Here is a 21,040-nt window from a genome sequence, read left to right on the forward strand (position 1 = left end):
TACAGTTGCTACAAGATCACAGGTCTATTTGCTGTTCTGTGTCTTGAATTAATCAATAAAGTTGTTATGTATTTGAAATAGCATGAGACGAATGCTTAATTGCTATATTGTTAGAATAATTTGTTAGTGTTAAGTGTCAATATTTCGATGTTTTTGTAATTACAAATGTACTGATTTCAAAGAGAAAGTTTACCTGTGGAGTCATCTTCCATGCTGTGTCCAGGTGAGCTGGATGTCGAAGCCATTGTTGAAAAAAAATACAATTAAATTACAATGTGTATGTTATGACTGAACATCAAACAAAACAAATAAATAAATAAATAAATAGAAATGACGTCATTATGGACATTACACGTCCACTAAGGTATACGTACGAGGAAGCACCTGACGTCAGACACTCATTATGTTGTATTATTGCCTACTATTCAAGTAATTATATTATTGATCCCGTTGCAAGACATGTGTACATTTTTAGTTCACTTACCTTAAGATGATTTCGTCAAAATTTGGAGCGTGGACTATAAATGAGTAAAGTATAAGCGTTTTTAAACTTAGCTTCCAAACATTTACTAGCAGCAATGTCGGCAGAAGAGTGTGCTGTGTTGCCAGGTGAGAAATGAAAAAAGTATCGTACTGGAAAGTTAAAATTGTGGTATTTGACTAAAATGATCGTACATGACAGATTCGGCATTGCTCGGGAACATCTACAACAATAACACATTATTACACGTGTGTTTGTATAGCTTGTGATATGGTTTTAGCATTTAAATCAAACTTATTTTTAAACTGTTGAAAAAGGCGCCACCGACAGGCAGAACAGCGCCATCACGTGGCTGTAATGTACAACGCTATATATCGTTTGTCTGCAAATAGTTTGGTACTGAAGCGTTCACGTTTATATGATGTTTTAAAAAATATTGATTGCGTAACCGAAGATTAAATTATCTCAAAATACTATAACCAATATGAGTATAGCAACGCTGGCGTCTACAAACCGTTTCCATCATCTTCTTCCGCCTTGAATATTAAGCAGGTAATCAGAATCGGAAGTACTTTATTAAGACCCGATGACGATACTGCCCCCTAAAGGCCAATTTCCGAATCACAGCTGAGCAGCACAAAACGATGCAAAACTTACCTGCTGGATGGACAAAGAAAACACTTCAGCAAGATAAACTGCCGCAAGTATTCCAGTTGAAATAAACAAAAAAGTTAAGAAAAAACGCGTGCAGCATAAAGAAATATATATATTTTTCAAAAGGTACATTTGGATATTACCAAGTTAATCGCGTCAGGGGAAACGTGTGCGGGTCGCTCAGGTTTACCGTCTCCTAGCAACGCAAAGCTTTCCCAGCATGCAATGCAACCAAACACACAATCAACACAGACACTAACGCAAACAGATTTTGGTGGCTTTAACATGTAATATAATAGTGTTGCACACTGAGATAACTTGTTTGTCCTTATAAAACACACTGAAAGGATGGTTAATGACATCATTATTGTGTGGATTCTGCACTAACTTTGTTGGGGACATTCATAGAACATCAAATAAAACCTAAACCAACAACTATTTCACACATTCAATAACAGGAAGTTGTACACGCAAACATTAAAAGACAAAAAAAGACTAGCAATTAATTAACCAACGGACTTATTTAATAAAAAATAATGCCTGTTTTTCCTTTAAGTTTCATGAAGTCATTATTACAACATTGGGATTGTACAAAAAACGTGTGAGTGTATAAAATAAATATGGAAATCATTAATATATACACAATATCGCATATATATATATATATATATATATATATATATATATATATATATATATATATCAGTGAGGTGCAGTCAGGGGAGGCATGTGAGGCGGTGCCTCACGTGCCATCGTGGAAAGAAAAAAAAAAGTAAAAAGAAAAAAAAAAAAGTAAATTGTTATATGTATCCAGTGATTATACTATAAATATATTTTCCATTTAACTTCACCAGTTTTAGATCATTTTTTTATTCAAAATCGCTGAATTTTCACATTTGCCGTTCAAATACTGAGAAGAGACTTGCGGTGAGTCAGCAGCCAGTTGAGGTACGTCACTGAGTTGAGCCTCACCATGGATTGCGCAATAACTCGGCTAACTGCTGGCCTGCTGTGCAGTGAGACCGTATTGCTATATGAATTATATTATACATTTCCGTATTTTAGTTAGCTGAGGTATATAATGTACACTGTATGTGTAACGTATTTCTTGTGCTGAGCATTCATAAAACGGCTGCGAAGACGCACTGGCTGAGGCTCGCAGTAATCCCGCCTCATGGTGGTAGAGGGCGGTAGTGATCCCAGAGATCATTCTTGCGACTACTCGGCTGCAGACGAAGTGACAACAAGCAGCAACAGTTAGCAGCGATCGTTTATTTTTTCCTCTTGCCTGGATTTTTAACATGGAGGATTAAATATCTAAAATAAAACAGTTTTCTAAACTGGACTTTCAATCGAAGCAGGAGGTAATATCCATCCATCCATTTTCTACCGCTTATTCCCTTTTGGGGTTGCGGGGGGCGCTGGCTTTTGTTCAGAAGGAGCAGCGCATGGACTTCATTTATAAGTAAAGGTAAGACCATAATAATGTTTTTTTTTAATTAAATGTGCTTTTTTGTGTGCTACAGTTTGTATGTGTAAAGTTAAAGTTAAGTTAAAGTACCAATTATTGTCACACACACTAGGTGTGGTGAAATTTGTCCTCTGCATTTGACCCATCCCTTGATCACCCCCTGGAAGGTGAGGGGAGCAGTGGGCAGCAGCGGCGCCGCGCCCGGGAATAATTGTTGGTGATTTAACCCCCAATTCCAAGCCTTGATGCTGAGTGCCAAGCAGGGAAGAATGCTGGTTTGAGCTTTTAAACATAACCCGTTAACTTCTGCCAATCAAATGGTGAATAAGATACTCTTTAGGGTTCATATGTTTGTAAATCTGACTGTGATGAAGTCAGTGCCTCACCAGCCATGAACCTCACCGCACGTCACTGCACCACACATAATGCATATATTGTGGAAAGTACTTTATGAAAACGATGTATCCCAGCAGTGATATTGTAGTACAGTACTTTCATCTTACATGAGATCATGTACATTATAGACTAATAGTCAACATAACTGTAACCTGTTGCCATTAAATTAGACAGATTAAAAAATATATATTTATATATACAAATGATACTAAAGGCTTCCATTAATCTTGGTCTTTAGTCTTTGAGTCACTGAAGTCCATTTTTCTTTGCTTCGATGCCATAACTGTAATCTGTGGAAATAACAAGCACTGATCAAATTATTGTTATTTATTCATTTAACATATTTTTAAGTGCTGTAAGAAAGCCAAACAAGAACAAATTCAGTAGTAAAGTTAAAGTTAAAGTTAAAGTACCAATGATTGTCACACACACACTAGGTGTGGCGGAATTATTCTCTGCATTTGACCCATCACCCTTGATCACCCCTTGGGAGGTGAGGGGAGCAGTGGGCAGCAGCGGTGGCCGCGCCCGGGAATCATTTTGGTGATTTAACCCCCAATTCCAACCCTTGATGCTGAGTGACAAGCAAGGAGGTAATGGGTCCCATTTTTATAGTCTTTGGTAAGACTCGGCCGGGGTTTGAACTCACAACCTACCGATCTCAGGACGGACACTCTAACCACTAGGCCACTACCTCAGGATACGAGTTTAATTGGTTTGTAAAAGTGTTACCCACTAAAATGAATGTAACATTTATTTGCTGCTCGCCCTCCTAAAACATCCCAATTTTAAAATGTAACCTGCGTTTTAAAAATAAAACATTTAGATGAAAAATATTGTATCAAAAACAATACAATAGTATGGATTACACACAAGTACAAGTAGTTTTATGAAGTAATCTAATAATAATGTACGGCATTTACATTAGAGAGTGGACTTTTACGGTATCTCCTTCCAGTTGGTTCTCCGTCAAACACACCACGACCAGCTTCTCAAAATGTTCATGGATAAATGCCCATTGCTTAGATAATATTTTAACATCCTTGGCTGGCGTTATCGACTCTTTATGCTTCAGTATGGTGCTACACTCCAACTGCTTCAACAAGTTAGGTAGCTACATGTTCTGTCAGGTATATATACAGTACAGCACAGGCCAAACGTTTGGACACACCTCATTCAATAGGTTTTCATGACTATTTACATTGTAGAGTGTAACTGAAGACATCAAAACTTTGAATGAACACGTGGATTTATGTACTTAACAAAAAAGGTGAAATAACTGAAAATATGTTTTATATTCCAGTTTCTTCAAAATAGCCACCCTTTGCTCTGATTGCTGTTTTGCACACTCTTGGCATTCTCTCGATGAGCTTCAAGAGGTAGTCACCTGAAATGGTTTTCACTTCACAGGTGTGCCTTATCAGGGTTGATTAGTGGAATTTATTGCTTTATCAATGGGGTTGGGACAATCAGTTGTGTTGTGAATGAGAAGGTGTGTCCAAACGTTTGGCCTGTACGCTATATATACAGTATGTATTTCAATAAATATCATCCACTTCTCACCCTTAGAGATAGGGTGAGAAGTTCAGTCACCCGAGAGAGACTAGGAGTAGAGCCGCTGCTCCTTCGCTTGGAAAGAAGCCAGCTTAGGTGGTTCGGGCATCTCGTGCGGATGCCTCACGAGTGTCTCCCTAGGGAGGTCCTCGTTGCACGTGCCACTGGGAGGAGACCCCGCGGCAGGCCAAGGACCAGAAGGGGGGATTACATCTCTTCTCTGGCCTGGGAACGCTTCGGTATTCCCCAGGAGGAAGTCGCTAATGTTGCTCTGGAGAGGGAAGTCTGGGGGTCTCTGCTGGAGCTGTTGTCCCCGCGACCCGATTTCGGATAAGCGGTTGAAGATGGATGGATGGATCATCCACTTCTTCTCAACACTGCCCTTCACACTCACTTTCTTCCTTGGTTGAAAAAAAAGTTGTCTCCATCTCTATCTATAAACTAACGCTAGCGAGTACGACTAGATGTTATTGGTCGCCAACTAGTGGTGGGAAGGCTCATAACCTGAATTCATGCTCGCAACTTTAAGCATAACAATTAGCTGAGACAGCTTGTATTGCGAAATACACGTAAACTGGGGTGCTCGTTTCCTTTGGTACCACTGTACTTTATATTCAGTTGATGCATCATTACATGTACATGTACGGTATATAGAAGATATCATACCTGATGTGAAGACAAACTTGCACGTTGCTCCACCTGAATGAGTTGTCTTTGGAGGCGATGAGCTTTGTCCTGATATTCTGCCAATTGCCTCTCAAACTGCACACACAAAATATTTCATCATAATTTTAAAATTTCTTGCAAATAAAGTGGTACTTTGGTTTTCCTCTCATTTTTTTTTATAAGTTAGTTTTATTAATGTGTTAGAATGAACAAATAAGCATAGACTTGATACAAATATAGGTATCTAAACTTAAAGAGAAATAAATAATTATTGTTCTTTTTTTTAAATAGATAAAAAATCATACATAACAATATTTTAAAAAAAACATACCAAGTATGACTAAAATAATCCAAGATGGCATCAGAGAAAGTCGCGAGTGCCAGCACTTTGATAACGAAGATGAGAAACATTACATTTAAATAATAAAGGTGGCATTTTGTGGGGCTCTTTCTTCTCCACTGAATAAAAATAAAAGGGATGTAAAATGTCTATTTATACATTTGATGCATCATTTATATGAATTTATTATTGTTTTCTGCATGTAAAACTATAAATATTTTCAATAAAATGTGTTTTGGGGACGGCGTGGTGCAGTTGGGAAAGTGGCCGTCCCAGCAACCTAAGGGTTCCTGGTTCAATCCCCAGCTTCTACCAACTTAGTCACGTCTGTGGTGTCCTTGAGCAAGACACTTCACCCTTGCTCCTGATGGGTCGTGGTTAGCGCCTTGCATGGCAGCTCCCGCCATCAGTGTGTGAATGTTTGTGTGAATGTGGACATAGTGTCAAAGCGCTATGAGTACCTTGAAGGTAGAAAAGCGCTATACAAGTATAACCCATTTATAATTTTTTGTTCATATTTTGGGTGTCATTAATTATATTTACATTATTTCTCATGGGAAAAATTGCCTTGGTTTTCATAAGATTTGGTCTCTGTTTGACCTTTTGGAGAAGATCACTAACAAAAAGCAAGGTACGGTCAAGGTTGTGTATAGTGACCATCAATGTAAACATCAAAGTTGTTCCCTATAAAAGAGGTGGTCACTATCAGGTTGGCAGCATATACGGCTTTGCGGCGGTTGGAGCCATTAGTAACTCAAATAAGTTTAACCAATCACCCAAGTATAAACACCTTTCTCCCTGCTAATGTTAGCATGCTATTGTTAGCATTGTAACAGTCCGCATGTGTCAAGTACCAAGTTACCGGTATGTGACTCTGAGGTGTATACCTGCAAAATTAGCTAAAAAAGTTAGCTTGCTAATATTAGCATGTTCGCAAGCTAAAAACAGTAAGTAACATTCACACAATAAGAACAAATGAGACTCCATGTATAAACATCAGACATCATTGCAGCAACTTGTAATATTTGTGGTCGTTAAACAAAGTAAAAAATACTCTCGGAAGTAAAATAAATAATATATGATTTTTACAGGTGTCTGCTATATACAGGTTTTATAACACTACTTTTCTCGGCAAGGAAACTTTTGTGGCCGCTGTGGACATGTTTGACAGGGTATGCATATTATATACACAAAGAGAAATAAATCATTTGAAATACATGTTTAATAAAGCTGAGGTTTTGTAATGATGATGTAAAAGCAATGAACGTTGTGTTTGTGTTGCACACCTCTGCTATTGTGTCGTGTTTATTTCCCAGCTGCAAATCTAACTCATGGCAGCGTTGCTTGTACTGACTCAGCTCTGCCCTGAAAAAAAAAAGAGTGAACATTGTGTGGTCGTTGCTACAAGCGTTTATATACTTATATATATATATATATATATACTTATATATATATATATATATATATATATATATATATATATATATATATATATATATACACATATATATATATAAACACAACATTTTTAAATAATATTCCTTTTAGTTCTTACTTCATAGTTTTGATTTTATTTTCAAAGGTCTGCGCCATGTTCTTTGCCTCGTCTTTCCAGCGCTGAATACTTTTCTGCTGGGCTGTGAGAAGACGCATCAAGTCAGCGCTTGAGTTGCGACTGCTCTCCTCCAAGTCAATCATCTGTGCTTTAAGTGTCTTCTCCTTCACGCTGTACTCTTGATCCATCAGACATACCTGCATGAAGGCACCATTTCTTATTAGCTACAATATTAATAATACTTGTTTTTTTATTATGCTGCATATAATCAAACCTTGCTATTTGTTAGTAATTTGTTTCAAAACGTCAGTCAAAGACCAAATCTTATGAAACAAATGTAATAATATAAATCCAATTAATGTGTTCCAAACCACCAAAAATATGAACGGACAACACATTTTATAGAAAATAATTACGGTTTTACATGGGGCGTTCTGATACAAGTTTTTCACTTACAATACCGATATTGGAGTCTTGAGTATTGGTTGATACCAACTAGAGATGTCCGATAGTATCGGCCTGCCGATATTATCGGCCGATAAATGCTTTAAAATTTAATATCGGAAATTATCGGTATCGTTTTTTTTATTATCGGTATCGTTTTTTTTTTTAGTTTTTTTTTAATTAAATCAACATAAAAAACACAAGATACACTTACAATTAGTGCACCAACCCAAAAAACCTCCCTCCCCCATTTACACTCATTCACACTCATTCACACTAAAGGGTTGTTTCTTTCTGTTATTAATATTCTGGTTCCTACATTATATATCAATATATATCAATACAGTCTGCAAGGGATACAGTCCGTAAGCACACATGATTGTGCGTGCTGCTGGTCCACTAATAGTACTAACATTTAACAGTTAATTTTACTCATTTTCATTAATTACTAGTTTCTATGTAACTGTTTTTATATTGTTTTACTTTCTTTTTTATTCAAGAAAATGTTTTTAATGTATTTATCTTATTTTATTATTATTTTTTTTTAAAGGACCTTATCTTCACCATACCTGGTTGTCCAAATTAGGCATAATAATGTGTTAATTCCACGACTGTATATATCGGTATCGGTTGATATCGGTATCGGTAATTAAGAGTTGGACAATATCGGAATATTGGATATCGGCAAAAAAGCCATTATCGGACATCCCTAATACCAACATTGATCCAATATGTTATCAGCAGGAATCATACATACATCATACATACTATTATTTTGTAGCACAGAATGTTAGAAAAGGTCTGATCAAGAAATTTGTCAAAAAGAAACACGAGCCTATTAACCGTCTGGATTGATGAATGCTGTCTTTAAGTTGAAGTGGAGTGGTAATTGTTTTGGCGACACCTAGTGACCACAATAATTCTTGAAGTCAAAATAATGACGCAGTAATTTAAATGATGCGGACACATTTGTTATTTGATACTTTCTAATACGCTTCTGCCTTAGAGATTTTGTATTCATAAGTAATATGTAACTATAATTATTTGATACTTGTTCATTCTGACGAACCGTTTTAAACTGCAACATTGTTCAATTAATGATGACTTGTTTTTGTGTTACTGTGTGCTTAGCTGTTGTGTAGCTGCTTGCTTCTAGTAGCCTACAGTCTACCATGTTTACCTTTTGTAAATGATGACTAAAATACAATAATAGACCAATCTTGTGCTTGTTAGAGGACATTTATACATTAACTGGCTGTCCAGCTTTGCACAAATACATAACAATGTATGTGTGCAAACAAACAATAAAGACAGGACTGCTTGTTTCCTAGATTAGAATTTGGATATTTTAAATGCAAGCACCTATAATCCCATTCTTTTGTTTTTGCTGATATTAGATTGATATCAATCTTAATATTTGACTGGACGTCCTTAGTTTTACATGCAAAAAACAATGTGAAATATATGTAAAATAAAATTTAAAAAAAAAATGTATATATATATATATATATATATATATATATATATATATATATATATATATGTATATATATATATATATATATATATATATATATATATACGTATATATATATATATATATATATATATATATATATACGTATATATATATGTATATATATATATATATATATATATATATATACACGTATATACGGTATACGTATATATATATATATATATATATATATATATATAAATATATATATATATATATACGTATATATATATATATATATATATATATATATATATATATATATATATATATATATATATATATATATATATATATGTATGTGTGGGAAAAAAAATCACAAGACTATTTCATCTCTACAGGCCTGTTTCATGAGGGGGTTCCCTCAATCATCAGGAGATTTTAATGGGAGCATTCACATACCATGGTTTATATAGGGCACAGAGTGGGTGGGTACAGGCTGGTGTAGGGGCGTGGTGACCATGACAGCAACCACCCACCCACCACCACGAAAAGAATACCTACCGGAATTAATAAAAGGCTATCGATGCTGTCATCTAGCAAAGCTGAATTTGACCAAGCAACCCCCCCGTACCAAAAAGCCCTTGATGAAAGCGGATACAATTTCACCCTCACCTATGAACCCACGCCAGGAAACCAACCAAAAAAGAACAGAAAACGAAACAACATCATCTGGTACAACCCCCCATACAGCAAAAACGTCTCAACTAACATTGGCCACAAATTCCTCACTCTGATTGACAAACACTTTCCCAAAGGCAACAGCCTAAGAAAGGTATTCAACAAGAACAACATTAAATTGAGCTACAGCTGTATGAACAATATACGACAAATTATCTCAAATCACAACAAAACAATTGCAAATGAGCCGTCGACCCCCAGACAGAGCGACCCCAAAACCAACAAAGGCTGCAACTGTCGCAAGAAACCTGATTGCCCTCTCAACGTGGGGTGCTTACAAACATCAGTTGTCTACCAATCTAAGGTAACACGCAAGGACATTAACACATCCGACACATATGTAGGATTAACCGAGGGAGAGTTTAAAACCAGATGGAACAATCACAAGGCTTCTTTCAGGAACCAAAACCTGCGGAATACCACAGAACTCAGCAAACACATTTGGGACCTCAAAGACAATAATGTTGAATATTCAATAACATGGCAAATTCTTGCATCCAGCACACCTTACAATAGTGGTAATAAAAGATGCAACCTATGCTTGAAAGAGAAACTGTTTATCATATACCGTCCAGACCTGTCATCCCTCAACAAGCGCAGCGAAATTGTATCAGCATGCCGCCACAGACGGAAACACCTCTAGGTAACACATGAGCCAATCACCACGCCCCTACACCAGCCTGTACCCACCCACTCTGTGCCCTATATAAACCATGGTATGTGAATGCTCCCATTAAATCTCCTGATGATTGAGGGAACCCCCTCATGAAACAGGCCTGTAGAGATGAAATAGTCTTGTGATTTTTTTTCCCACACATACATATATTGCGCTCTACTACGGTATCGAGCACTATTTTTTGGATAACCTTATTAAGACATATATATATATATATATATATATATATATATACGTATATATATATATATATATATATATATATATATATATATATATATATATGTATATGTATATATATATAGATGAACATTTAACATAATTTTTATTGAACACTTTTGTTGACGAAGACGGGGGTGACCAGAGAGGGATGAAAAGAGAGCCACCATTGTACTTTGCTACAAGTTCTTTCTTAAAATTCAATTGTGTTTTTCACCTTCTTTATCACAGTGCTGTCACTCGCAATGGTAAATGGTCCCATGGTGGATTATTGTAGTCGTACACAAAAAAAAGTACATAGATTGAGTTCCCAACACATGGATTTTGCACTCTATAATCCGCAGAATGTTACGTAAACAAACGGACTAATTTGTTACAAATGTTTGGTTGTACGATAAACGGTAAACTAAAACCGTGGCAAAAATTTTTGTTGAAAAGGAAATCATGAAAAATGGGCGTACAAGAGCCAGGTTTGACTGCTTATTTTTTATCCTTCTCCTTGAACCTTACCTGTTGTTTGGCCTTCTTGTGAACCAGCATGGAGGTTTTTTGCAGATCATCCATTTTCCTTTGGAGCTGCAGGTTCTCCTGCTGCAACTGGAGGCGCTCATCGCTGATTTTGACACAGTCCTCCCGGGCTGCAGCCAAACAACCCTGTAGCCGCTGCACTTCCTCCTGGCCGCGGGACAACTCCTCATTGTGTCTGCAGGTCGAAACAGGCAAGATAAGTTGCAGTTGGCCTATTGGTTAGAAGCTGGGAGCATTGAGAGATGTTGTCAAATGAAGTAAATGTGTATACTCCAGTTGCATCTTCTTGAGTTTGCTTTGGGTACTTCGCAAAGTGATGCTAACTTCGTCCTTCATTCTCTCTGCATTCAGACACCTCTGATGAAGAGCATCCATTTTGCCAACTTGTGGTTCTGCCTGGCACTCCTTTACCACCTGAAGGACATGAACATGAAAAAAATAATCTAATTTGAGTATTCGCAATAATTCAACAGTGTGAGCACGAGCTTTGGCAGCAGCTTCCTGTTGCCGCAAAGATACCTTGGATAGTTCCTCCTCTAGCGATTTCCTCTCTCGCTTCAACCTCTCGATCAGAGATTCTTTTTCTGCACATTCCTGCAGAAGAGCACGGAGCAGCGAGGAGAACGTTGTTTTACTAGCTGGAGGAGCAAAGCAGTGAAATGTAAATGGATTTAATGATTTTGAGACGTTGTTCTTACCAATTGCAATAAAGACAGCTCCTCAGCCATTCCACGGAGTTCAATGTTGCACTGCTTGCGTACGCTATCCACCTGTTGAACATTAAGATATGCAGCTGCAACACAACATTTACCACCAAAACTCAAGGGTCAGTTGATCATACTGCTTATTATTGCATTATTCACATTTGCTCTTATCAATGTCAGATTACACCATTGTTAATTTTGTTGACTACCGGTAATAATTTCCGTCTGCGTTATCGTCAACAAACTATTTCTCTTTGACTGAAGTAAGACGATAATGATCAAAACAAAAGCACGTTCTCTAAGACGATGACAAAATCAAATGACAGTTTTGTCAACAAATAAATACAAGGGGAAAATGTTGACAGTAACAAAGTTGCGTTCAGGTCGCATTGCTGCGATGGTGTTTTTGAGATGCGGAAAAGGACAGGAAGCAGCAAGAGCAGTGAGCAAGTAAGATTCCTTTCATTCCATATCAGCGGCAAAAACATGAAAAGTGTGTCGCTCGGAGGCGTGCAGGGATCCAAACAGCAACATTTTGTTTAGCACACAGAGGTGAAAAACATAAGTTGTAGCATACTAAACAAGCACGCAACCGTTGCCAACCTTTGGACAAAGGGAAAATTCTCTCAGCAAGAAATCGAACGTACCTGACGCATAGCAGTCATTGATCCAGCAACCAAATACAGAGTGATACCGGTATAAAAGGGAAAGTGCTTAAAGGCGACCGCAGGTGCAAACACTAATCACCAAACAGAAACAGGAGTGAAAGAAACTCAGCGTACTTGACAACCAAAACTAAACAGGAAAACTAAACTGCGGAAAATAACAATAACCTAAAACAAGACATGACCCAGGACATCGGGTCATGACAAACAACATTCAATCATTAAATTTGGCCTTGTAGATTGGTAAGGCAAGTTGGGAATATATTCAATCGCAGCTCTTCAACAATGGGACCGGTAGTAAATTACGAAGCATTTGACACAATTAATCATAATATCATAATGAACAATTTAGAAGGATATGGCATCAGAGGGTTGGTCTTGAACTGGGTAAGAAGATACTTAACCAACAGGAAGCACTACGCGAAGCTAGGGGAACACATGTCTACAGCGCTAAATATACTGTATCTTGCGGCGTACCCCAGGGATCAAAACTGGGACCAAAATTGTTCAATCTGTATATAACTGACATATTTAAAGTTACAAAGAAGTTGAAGTTAGTATTATTTGCAGACAATACGACCATATTTTGTTCAGGAGAAAACACACAGGAGCTATTACAATGAATAACAAAATAAATTAATGAATTAAAGAGATGGTTAAACAAAAACATAATTTTTTAATCTCAGTAAAATTAAAATAATGCTGTTTGGTAACAGCAGAAGAGAAAGCCAAACACAAATAAAAATAAATGGAACAGATAATAAAAGTGTAGAATAAATCAAATTCTTAGGTGTAATAATTGATCACCAAATTAACTGGAAATGTCATATAAAAATATACATCAGAAGGTGGCAAGAAATACTTCAATAATGAATAAAGCAAAAAATGTTCTGGACTAAAAAACACACCATATTCTCTACTGCTCCCTAGTGTTACCATATCTGAGTTATTGTGTAGAAATATGGGTAAACAACTAAATAAGTACACTGATTCACTATCTGTTGCAAACATGGTCAGTTAGGATAATATATAATGTTGGCTATTGAGATAATCCAACATTTCCAGAATTTGTAAACAATAACAAAAACAACAGATTTTTGATAATGAAAAATATCGATCAAACCACTGACCATAAACAGGTACTGTTAACTTACTTGGTATCATTACTGTCGTTATTTGTATCTATCCGCCCACATTCAAGACCTTTAGCTTGTGGATGGCATATCCCCCTACGGTTTGTAATGTAGCATGTTTAGCTATTCCTCTGGGAATGAGATTTGTAGGAAAATTCATTTATTTGCCGCCATGAAGCGAGGATTGCTGACTTACAAGTGGCTTTGCTGCAATCTGGAGGCTCATTAGTCCATAGTTAGGACACTAAAGTGCTTTGACGTGGCATCCGTTCACTTGTCGCTGTCAAATTTGTGGTACACAGCAATAATTTGTCATCAATATGCGATATAACGATAGTATTTAAAGCTCTGTGGTCTGCCAAATTTAGACCCATTTATTGTCTACATCATGTGACCTGAGTGGTGCTTTGTAGAATTTTTTTTTTTTTTTTTAAATCACACTTGATTCCAATGAGTTGATTTTTAATAAATGTTCATTATTCAAACAAGGCACTTCACTTAAATCATATCTGCAGCATAACACAAAAAGTGCACTTTGTCATTGGCAGTATTGTGAATTATTGTATTTAATGTATATTGAGTATTAAAGTAGTGAAAAATTTAAACTTTGTCATTTATTAAATGGTAAATGGGTTGTACTTGTATAGCGCTTTTTACCTTTTTAAGGAACTCAAAGCGCTTTGACACTATTTTCCACATTCACCCATTCACACACATGCACGGCGCTAACCAGTCCCATCAGGAGCAAGGGTGAAGTGTCTTGCACAAGGACACAACGGACGTGACTAGGATGGTAGAAGGTGGGGATTGAACCAGTAACCCTCAAATTGCTGGCACGGCCACTCTCCCAACTTCGCCACGCCGTCCCCTATTGAATTAAATGTTGCCGAGCCGATGTAATGGCATTGTTTCCTTTCGCATTGGGTAGGTAGTGATGGCCATTGTTATTGAAATAAAGATGACCAAAAATAGATAAAACTATGGCAACCGTAAAAGCGTGCACAAACATAACTGAGCATAAGATTGCCATAAAATAAGCCTACAGAATGATTTGAATGTCTGAATTATTTGCATTCTATAAAAATGCTTCAGAGCTGCCTCAGGTTGGAGTATTAGCCATTCTGCAGTAGGAATATATTTGAATAACCCTGCTGATAAGGAGGCACTCCGTCGAGAGCATTTCTCCTAAAGCATGTCACTTGCTGAAGTGCAGCTCGTTACTAATGAGAGTCAGCTTTGCAGGATTAGAAGGATTTATCAGTTGAATAGATTGATGATGAAAAACAATTAGAGCATTGAACACCGAGGTTTGCTTAATTGGTTTTATATCAGAATCATTGCCATTTGTTTACCAATGGAGGTTATAAATAAATGTAATACATGTAAAATACATTTTAAATACCGGGTAATCAAAATGTCTTGCACTTTGATGTACCGGTAATTGAATAGTTCATTAATACAATTTAAAAGATGAGTTAAAACTACTTTGAACACTACAAAAATGTCAATTGCTTGTCCCTGCTTCTTAAAACTAGACTTTACCGTGAAATATAACATTCAAATCCTTTAGAAATAATAAAAATAAAAAAATCTATAATATATATTTTCTGACATATTTGTGTTATTTCTCATCCCAAGTTACAACTATACTTTATTTTCTTAAAAAAAATGTACACTTACATAGTCCATTCAGAAAGTATTCACAGCGCTTCACTTTTTCCACATTTTGTTATGTTACAACCTAATTCCAAAATGGAATTAATTCATTTCTGTCCTCAGAATTCTACACACAATACCTAAAACTCTGCCATGCACTGTCAAGTGTAGGACCTGATATAGACAGGCGTGGGCCTTTCCAAATCATGTCTAATCAATTGAATTTACCACAGGATGATTCCAATTACGCTGTAGGAACATGTCAATGATGATCAGTTAAAACAGGATACACTGAGCTCACTTTTGACCTTCATGGCAAAGGCTGTGAATAATTATGTACATGTGATTTCTTAGTTTTTCATTTTTAATACATTTGCTAAAATTTTTTAAATACAAACAAAAAAAACAACTTTTCCCATTGTCTTTCAAAGGTATTGTGTGTAGAATTTTGAGAACAAAAAAATTATTGATTCCATTTTAGAATAAGGCTGTAACATAACAAAATGTGGAAAAAGTGAAGCGCTGTGAATACTTTCTAGATGCACTGTCAGTGTTGTCACTGCGTTTTCACTCAGTCCTGCTACCCTAACACATTACCCCCCTGAAAAATGTGGAATATCATTAATATGCAAGTCACATGGTCCACAGAAAGTTGATTATCTTATAACGCTCCACAAATCATGTGAAGAACAAAAGTAAGTTCCCTCATTCATTTCTATGTATATTCCATCATATGACTGGGGGTGTGATCACATCTAAGCACATTCCTGTTACCTGTATTTTATTTTTATTTTTAATATATATGTTTTTGTTAAATCAATGCAATATGCTTAGTGTCAACATGTTATTAGCATAAATGTTGTATAGTTATAATCCATGTATTTACTAATTATATGCTAAAAACTCACCATCGTGACTTTTAATCCTGTTGCGTAATGCAGGGATCACTAACTGGCAGACTATGGCAAAACGCCTTACCATACGGACCTAGGCCGAGAGTTAATTTATTATTTAAATATTTTAAGTTTTGATGGAGCACTTCTATTTCGACTGGTGACATTTTTTTTTTTTAGATCTTACGGTACTGGTTCATCGGATCAGGAAATACAATGACTGATTGCATGCAAGTTAAACAATCCCACCTGATTCTGCTGGAACCTTGTACCAAAATTAAATACTGTTGCCTGAGATGGATGAATTATTACACATTTTGAGTAGTTTAATGTGCGTTTTATCACATTTAGAGATGAAAAAAGACAGATTCTTAAGATTATTTTGAGATAATTACAACAAGCAAATGATTAAGAGATATAGTTATAAACACCTGCAGTAAGAGCACAACAGTAGTTTTGCTTGAGGAAGCAACTAGAAAATGTCCTACCTCTTTTCTGGTGCGCACAGCAGCATCGTGGATCAGCTGTTGGATGACTTTCTTTGTCTGCTCGAGTTCTTCTATCATTTGCTTCTCTTTTAGCACCGCCTGAAGGAGAACAACAATCATCACAAGTAGTTTGATGAGAAAGATGCCACGCCCACTAATAGTACACTTACACACTATTTTACAGATTGCAAATGCTGTTCACCACATGGTGTGTGGATTTTAGTAAATCAGGCCCTAAGTCTCCAAGGCAGAAGCCTATTAGAAAGTATTGCGTAACAAACGTGTCCGCATCGTACCATTCAATGTGTCATGAGCTTACCTTCATACATTGTTGTGGCCACTAAGTGTCAAATCATCACGCCACTCCACTGTCTTAAGGTTAGTGATTTTCATGTTCACCATGTTTTCTGAGTAATTTCACTTGATCAAACACTTTCTAACATTCCACACTACAAAATAATAAAGTATCTACTGTGATTTGTGCTGATACAGTACCTGATTAATATCTGTATCGGCAAGTACTCAAGTCTCCAATATTGTTATCGTATCAGAAGTGAAAAAGTTGCATTGGGACACGCCTAACTTTAATCCTTTTCGGTGTCTATACATTGAATAAAAAAAGAGATTACCTCATTTTTCTGCAGCACCGCTTCCTCAGCCACCTGCACACTCTCTCGGACTTTATCAAGAGCCTCATATTTCTCCTGTTCCAAGGTAGCACATCGGGCCTTAAGGCTGCTTGCTGTTTTCTCCAACACGGTTTGCTCTCCTCGAACACCCAGTGCCTCCCGAGACGTTGTTTTGAGCCTAAGGATAGAAAAACAAACTCATGCTGACATTCATAAATTATCTTCCTAAAGAAAGCATGCATGCTGCAAATTTGAAATGAATAAAGTCAGATTTATAAGCTATATCAGGCAAAGTTTTTAATGTACGCACCTTGCTTCTTGCTGGCTGATGGTTGACTGAAGCTGTTGGATTTGTCTCTGTGCTGCTTCTTCTCGTCTTTGAGCAGCAACCACATCTTCCTCCTAAATGCATATTTGCTTGGCCTTAAGATCAATTTCCATATAATATAACATATTATATGGCGAGTGAGTCATGATTTGGCGCTACCTGTTTCCTGTACTTTGTTTATAAACACACTTTAATGGGACTCAATGTGTGAATGCAGCTTGTCATTATTATTATTAGCCTTTATTTAACCAGGTAAAATCCCATTGAGATCAAAGATCTCTTTTCCAAGGGAGACCTTGCAGCAAGGTTACATTAAAAACAGTAAACAAATACATAAAACATCACATTTACAACATTAAAACTTGCTCACATGACACATGTGCATACAGACAAGGTAGACTGCAGTCCTTTCACAGAAGCTTTAAACTCATTCAACGTAACTAGGGTTTGAAGTTTAATATTCAATTGTAGGTTATTCCAAGCCTTCAATGTTGAAAACCTAAATGCTTTCTTGCCCAGTTCAGTTCTTACTTTGGGGACGACAAATTGCAGAACATTCATTGAACGAAGATTGTGACTTCCTTGTTTCTTTGTTAAAAGACAAGACAGATAATTACAACTTTAAACAGTAGATGGAACTTACCTCTGATTTTTAACACATGGGGATTAAAGTACCAGTATAATGTAAAAACAAGTTGTGTCGATCTTGAATTGACTAATGGATATCTGATTCATAATGCCAAAAAGCTTGCAAAATTTGCGAGTAATTAGATATGATCAAAATAACATAAATCTCACGGAGATGCTCGAGCCATTTTGAGAGATAGTGAGCAAGCCATGTACGTGATCCGTGACGTATTAGAGAGAAACACAGATCCCTTTGCCAGCAACAACAATGCTAATCATGCAGACTTTGTGAGTGCCAATAACGATTACTTTGGGACAAATGAAGACACAAAATCGCGTATTTTTGAGCCTCAGTATAAAGAGGATGAGCTACAAGTTTTAGAAGCTAGGTGCCAAACAAATCCAGAATTAGTGAAACATTAACATCATGCAGCAGTATTGATAAGTGCTAAACAAGATATACAAACTCCAAACATGCTAAAAACGATTACTTAATGTACAATGTCTGCTCTCACTGGGATGCTGACTGATAAGTTGTTCTTCTTTCCCGTTTTGATGAAGAAATAATCATAATCCACACAAAGGTTTGAAAAGAAAGCTAAGACGCGATGCAGCACCAGCTAACAAGCATTATAGCTTGTTTCGTACTTTCAAACGTAATAAACATGGTTTTGTTACTTGCCGCCATTTTAGAAGTTTGTTAGCTGTTCCACTGCTATCGTTATCATAAAATGTTAACATGCTAGTATTTCAGCTAATTTAGTAAATTTTGACCGAATAATTACATATTACAATACTTGGCGCAATGTTAGAAATATGCTGGCTCATTCTCTATTAGCATGTTAACTTTTTATGCCAGTATTTTAGCTAATGGGATACATTTATAGCAAATATTCATAGATTATGTTCTTTTGTAACGTCTTGCGTTATGCTAAAGCTTATAACTATACCAACATTTAGCATTCCAAGATTCATACTACATTTCAGTACATGTTCTGCTCTTCACCTCTCAAAAATGTTATCTTTAAAGTTTTTCAACTTTCAATTTCTACATGCCACTGGAATTTAAGTTTAGCATCAGTTCGTCGACATTAAAACCATTTCAAAATCAAAATAATTTCAACATTTAAACCATTTCAACATTTGAACCATGTCAACATTCAAACAATTTCTTACATACATTCCACATTCCATCAGCATTTCAGTTCAGCTTCAGCATTGGAGCATTCACACGTAATTTCTTCAGGAAGTTCATCATGTAGTTATTGTGTACTATTGACTTTGTTTTGCTCAAACAAATGCACAGTATGTAATACAAGAGAATAAGGAACTATTTTAATATTGTGTGGATATTGTTACACTGTCAATAGCAATCACCATAAATAAATTTGAAAATTACCACTTAGTAAATTACCACTCAGTATTGGTATCAGCCGATCCCACTCATGAATTGGGAAGATAAAACCCTGATCAGAACATTCCTAATACATACATTTGCTACTCCCTAGCAAGAGAAAAATAATTAGTTACCTGTCTCTTTAGTTGGTGCTGAAAAACTTGCAGCTGTTTGGTCAACTCTTCCACTTTGCCTGTGGCAGTTCTAAGATCAGCTTTGCTCAATCTACAACATAAAAGTGAAAGAAGGTTTAACTCATAGTCAATTATGTAAATCATTTACGTGATTATCCTACTGCAAGGGGACACACCGTCAACCATTGATCAAGGGTTTACCTGAGCTGGCTATGTAGTCCTTCAATCTCTGTGCTCTGCTCAGTCACAGTCTTCACAAGTTGCTGGTTGGTCTGTGTGTGACAAGATACACAAGATTGCCATTTGTACGGCATGATTCCAAGTGTACTTTCTGGACTGTTGAAATACTGCAGACTTTTAAAGCCATCGACAATGGGTCAAATGCAGAGGAGAAATTTCACCACACCTAGTGCGTGTGTGACAATCATTGGTACTTTAACTTTAACTTAATAATGTTATCTGTTTTAACACAGCATACTGCAAAAGTCTGTACGTCCTCTCCTCTCATTAAAAATGTATTACCTGAAGATAGAGTTACTCGCCATCACTGTTTATTCACCAGTCAAGTCTCTACATTGTGCGTACATGTTTGTTTTTGTGTTGAGTTAATTAACAAATCGTGCATTTGAAACTTTGGCTCAAGCTGTATTGTATATTTATCAAATAACTAATTTGGATTTGTTGCTTTGTTTTGCGTCATTTAGACATACCATCTGTAGTTCCTGGTTGGACCCTTGGAGTTTGTGTGAGCTCTGGTGGCACTGCACAATCCGATCCTGTCAAGAGATAAATGAGTTGCAATGTTTGGTAAAAGCGAGGAGTATCTCGAGCCGATATTAATATATGTTCAATAAGATAAAAAAAAAAACAAGTATCAGATGATCTAGGCTTGCTTGCATTTACAATATAATCTCCAATGCAAGCAGCCCTGCAGCGTGTTTACTTGAGCAAAAATGGACAGCCAGTTAACATCTAAATGTCCTCCCATAAGCACACAAAGTTGCTATTTTCTTGTATTTTAGTCAAATCATTGCCAAAAAGTAAAGATTTTAGACTATAGGCCACTAGGAGCTAGCAGCTACACAACAGCTAAGCACACAATAGGACACAAGCTAGACATATGTAGGCCTGGGCGATATATCGATATATTTGAGCTTTTTGTTAAAGACGATTTAAAAAATATATGTATATTCTTCTCTTGCT

At 36.4% G+C, this 21,040-nt stretch overlaps 2 protein-coding genes across 6 annotated transcripts in view; both read right to left on the reverse strand.

Annotated features, from left to right (window-relative positions):
- dnah6 (dynein, axonemal, heavy chain 6) overlaps nucleotides 1-1,186 on the reverse strand; it is a 163,908-nt gene extending 162,722 nt beyond the window's left edge. For 3 of the 4 annotated variants that reach the window (XR_009817684.1, XM_061983899.1, XM_061983897.1), the window contains exon 1: nucleotides 194-255. Coding sequence is in view for 3 of the 4 variants with exons in the window: in XM_061983899.1 (XP_061839883.1) it covers nucleotides 194-245 (52 nt within the window). In the remaining variant the exon portion in view is untranslated. Of the gene's footprint in view, nucleotides 1-193; nucleotides 256-1,138 lie in introns of those variants that run through there. The other variant, XM_061983898.1, reaches the window with a different exon arrangement.
- Nucleotides 1,187-1,680: 494 nt separating this feature from the next.
- LOC133621663 (sodium channel and clathrin linker 1-like) overlaps nucleotides 1,681-21,040 on the reverse strand; it is a 40,396-nt gene continuing 21,036 nt past the window's right edge. The window contains exons 8-21 of one of the 2 annotated variants that reach the window (XM_061983900.1): nucleotides 20,548-20,613; nucleotides 20,039-20,109; nucleotides 19,838-19,928; nucleotides 17,663-17,754; nucleotides 17,353-17,530; nucleotides 16,724-16,822; nucleotides 11,883-11,954; nucleotides 11,704-11,778; nucleotides 11,456-11,598; nucleotides 11,167-11,359; nucleotides 7,118-7,314; nucleotides 6,849-6,927; nucleotides 5,223-5,318; nucleotides 1,684-3,292 (exon numbers count right to left, since the gene is read on the reverse strand). In XM_061983900.1, coding sequence (XP_061839884.1) covers nucleotides 3,224-3,292; nucleotides 5,223-5,318; nucleotides 6,849-6,927; nucleotides 7,118-7,314; nucleotides 11,167-11,359; nucleotides 11,456-11,598; nucleotides 11,704-11,778; nucleotides 11,883-11,954; nucleotides 16,724-16,822; nucleotides 17,353-17,530; nucleotides 17,663-17,754; nucleotides 19,838-19,928; nucleotides 20,039-20,109; nucleotides 20,548-20,613 — 1,521 coding nt within the window. In that variant the 3' untranslated portion in view covers nucleotides 1,684-3,223. Of the gene's footprint in view, nucleotides 3,293-5,222; nucleotides 5,319-6,848; nucleotides 6,928-7,117; nucleotides 7,315-11,166; nucleotides 11,360-11,455; nucleotides 11,599-11,703; nucleotides 11,779-11,882; nucleotides 11,955-16,723; nucleotides 16,823-17,352; nucleotides 17,531-17,662; nucleotides 17,755-19,837; nucleotides 19,929-20,038; nucleotides 20,110-20,547; nucleotides 20,614-21,040 lie in introns of both variants that reach the window. The other variant, XM_061983901.1, reaches the window with a different exon arrangement.

Source organism: Nerophis lumbriciformis, linkage group LG25, assembly GCF_033978685.3.
Source record: "Nerophis lumbriciformis linkage group LG25, RoL_Nlum_v2.1, whole genome shotgun sequence".
NCBI classification, from domain to species: Eukaryota; Metazoa; Chordata; class Actinopteri; order Syngnathiformes; family Syngnathidae; genus Nerophis; species Nerophis lumbriciformis.